General features: G+C 48.6%; 2 protein-coding genes across 2 annotated transcripts; one reads left to right on the top strand and one right to left on the bottom strand.

Moving 5' to 3' along the window:
• Positions 1 to 409: 409 nt before the first annotated feature.
• On the bottom strand, positions 410 to 741 carry H257_18883 (hypothetical protein; the record flags this gene model as incomplete). The annotated part of the gene is made up of 1 exon (XM_009848014.1): positions 410 to 741. A coding segment is annotated over one exon (330 nt), but the record flags the coding sequence as incomplete, so codon positions are not given.
• A 694-nt stretch (positions 742 to 1,435) lies between these two features.
• H257_18882 (hypothetical protein) lies at positions 1,436 to 1,956 on the top strand (the record flags this gene model as incomplete). Its single annotated transcript, XM_009848013.1, has 2 exons — positions 1,436 to 1,631; positions 1,688 to 1,956. The coding sequence occupies 2 exons, from the start codon at positions 1,436 to 1,438 to the stop codon at positions 1,954 to 1,956; spliced, it is 465 nt and encodes a 154-aa protein (XP_009846315.1).
• Between the last annotated feature and the right edge of the window lie 1,198 nt (positions 1,957 to 3,154).

The following is a 3,154-nucleotide window of genomic DNA, read 5'->3' as shown; positions in this document are numbered from 1 at the left end:
ATGACTACTGTGACTATACTATATCTAATGCTATATATACGTGCGCTCTGCAGAAGGAACTTCTGGTGTCCATGGCCGAGCACGCCGCACGCCAATCGAGCTTGGTCCTAAACTGACGTCAACAGTGACGTCTGTTCTGATTGGTCGATAACCCTATGACGCCACTGGAGTGACGTCGTTACATACCGAATCTCCAATATATGCGGCGTATTTTTATTCGGGTGGAGGATGTTGGAGACCTTTAGCAAACCCGGAATTTGAAATTCCTGAAATAAAACTTCGGATTACTCACACCTTCGAACTTCGCTTACGTCAAATTCCGCTCGGAATTTGGCTCAAATATACTAGTACCGTACGAAATATCGATGTCAACTCGTACAGTTGCACCTCCAAATTATCGCATTCATACTTGGTTTTCACAACAACTGGTGCGAGCACATCGCAAGAAGACTTTGCCGATGGCACTTCGATGGTGTAGGGCCGAATGCGCTGGGGACATGGAAGGGTGGGTACGTCAAGATGGTACTCAAGGCTGCGCTGTACGGTTTCCAGTTCCTTGTGATGGACCGCGTTCCATGCCGTGCAGCAGGTGCCAATGGTGGTGGTGGTGTGTTCCGTCGGTAAGAGCACACCGGCGCGAACGCTTTGTCGGTCGCTGGTGTGTTCTTGCCGATGGAGCAGGATCGACAGGCAATAACCGACGAACTCGAGCAGAATACTCACAGCCGAGATGCCACGCATGGTTTGTTCGATGGTGATTCTCGACTACGATACGTATAGACCTTGGAGGCCCGCGCCATTCACAAGCTCAATCTCGTCAGCATGCTATGCCGCGGACATGCTCTGATGTCTATGGGAAGGGACATTTGGAAGCTTCATAGGTTGAGGCGACCTGTACTTCTGCTACAGTTTTTCTATCGTTATGCGCTTGGTTGTTTACAACAGCCACGAAACATTCGTAGCATGCTGTGATGACGGCTCCGTTGACGCCTACGCTTACCGGTATACTGTACTAGTCTGAACTTGATACCATGCATTCACACAAAATCACGTGCAACACCTCGAGACAGTCGAGCCGCAACGGTGGTTGCTTGGTGGGTGTAAAAAATCAAGTGGAGTCAGTACATCAACGACGATAGTAATTCTAGTAATGCATGTCGTGCGGAAACTTGAAACTCCAGCTTTGCTAAAGGTAGAATTTCAAATTTACGAATCAAATTTCCGCTTCATAATCGAACGAAGAAGATTTCAGGAATTTGGTCAAATTCCGAGTTTGCTAATGGAGTTGCTCTTGCATTTTAGAGCAACTCCACCCGTGAGATTTATCGAATGAGATATATTCGGATAATGTACGGATAACAGCAAGATTTATTGGAGTCCCAGGGATAAGTCTCAACTACCCCACCCATGAGAATTATTTCAGAAAAGGTCCCGTATGGAGCTGACATCTTCGTCGTCATCGTCAGACGACACCGACACTGACGATGAATATATGCGGACATACTTTCCGACTGCCAAAGCTCACCGAGGATCACTCCCAGGTCGCAAAACGAACGTTGACAGGCATCGCAGCATTGGTGACAAGCAGCTCTGGGAGTACTACTTCGACGACAACCGGAGCTATGATGATGGTAACTCTTATTAAGGAATATACATGTATCACAATACAATTCCACTCTACAACTAGGGGTATTTCGACGTCGATACCGCATGAGTCCCGAGCTGTTTCTCCGGATTTCACAAGATGTGGCCCACCATTCAGAGTACTTTCGACAAGGACGTGATGCCGCAGGGATACTCGGGTTCTCCACACTTAAAAAATGCACAGTAGCGATGCGCATGATGGCATACGGTGCTGCAGCAGACTCACTGGATGAGAACTTTCGCATGGGCAAGTCCACCATACTAAAGACGCTGCAGTTGTTTTGTTGTGCTGTGGATAAGCTGAGTACTTGAGTCGACCGAGCGCTGAGGAGACTCAGCAATTGCTCGAGAAAAACGCGCTTCGGAGGCTCCCTGGAATGATGGGCTCCCTTGACTGCAGTCATTGGGTGTGGAGTCGTTGTCCAGTTGCAAGGTGTTAAGAGAACGACGAAAGAGGTAGCACTGAGGAAAGGGGCGAGAGCACGAGGAACACAAAGAACACTTGTGTGGTCGGGGGCAAAACTGAATGTGAGGATTATCCGACTACTTACAGCCAACCAAAGGGAACACCGGATAATATCCTTATCCGGTGTTTTGTGCCGTCAGAACCAAAAATCTGCCCAGAGGGCACAAAATCCGGTTACAATCCGGATGTGCCAAAGAGGCCAAAGCAGACAGGCCAAAGTGCCCCTTCTTCACAGCCACCCCACTGGGCAACGGGCTGCTGAAGGCCTTCGAGACGAAGGTTCTCAAAGATGGAGCAGTGCCAAAGGCAATGGACCTGGCAATATACTCGCTAAGGCCAAAATTGCCAAAAAGGCATGTCGCTACACAAGCCACCCTGAGAACAGTGGTGGAGAAGGTGATGGAGGAGCACACAAGAAGTGTAGACATACAAGTCCATAGTTTGCTCAAAGAGCGGGACAAATGCCCAAGTAGAAAGAAATGGTAAATACCAGAATGTGCATAGATGCAACGAAAAATAAGATAGTGTGGCTCAAAGAGCAGGTAAATACCCATGTAAATATGCCAGAAGCATAAGTACAAATGAGGCTCAAAGAGCGGGGGTAAAAATCCAAGAATAGCAAGTTGGAGGTTGGACGGAGGTGTGGGTGCACCTTGAAGAGACTCACTCAAAGTATGACGACACTCGTACGGCCGATCCTTGAGCGGCGCCGTTGGCCAGACGAGACCGCCGACTTCACGGCACGAGCAGACATAGAAGTAAGCAAGCCCCAACAAGGTCGAGGGGCGAAAATGAAGGCATGAATACAAAGTGGTGCTAAAATAGCTGATGCATATAAATGCGATGTGTAGAACACGAGGGACATATACTGATCGACGCCATAAGGCATAAATAGTGTCATAAGGCAGAAGCGCCAAAGGCACTGTCCAACTAGGGGACACGATCACTGAGGAAGTCGCCAAGTTTGTAGATACGCAGAGCGTTGCAGAACCTGCGAAACGCGGGTTCCGGGTGGGCTTTTGTAAAAAAGTCCGCAAGTTGTTC

This window comes from Aphanomyces astaci (assembly GCF_000520075.1).
Source record: "Aphanomyces astaci strain APO3 unplaced genomic scaffold supercont1.252, whole genome shotgun sequence".
NCBI classification, from domain to species: domain Eukaryota; phylum Oomycota; class Saprolegniomycetes; order Saprolegniales; family Verrucalvaceae; genus Aphanomyces; species Aphanomyces astaci.
This window is presented reverse-complemented; position numbering and strand designations above follow the sequence as displayed.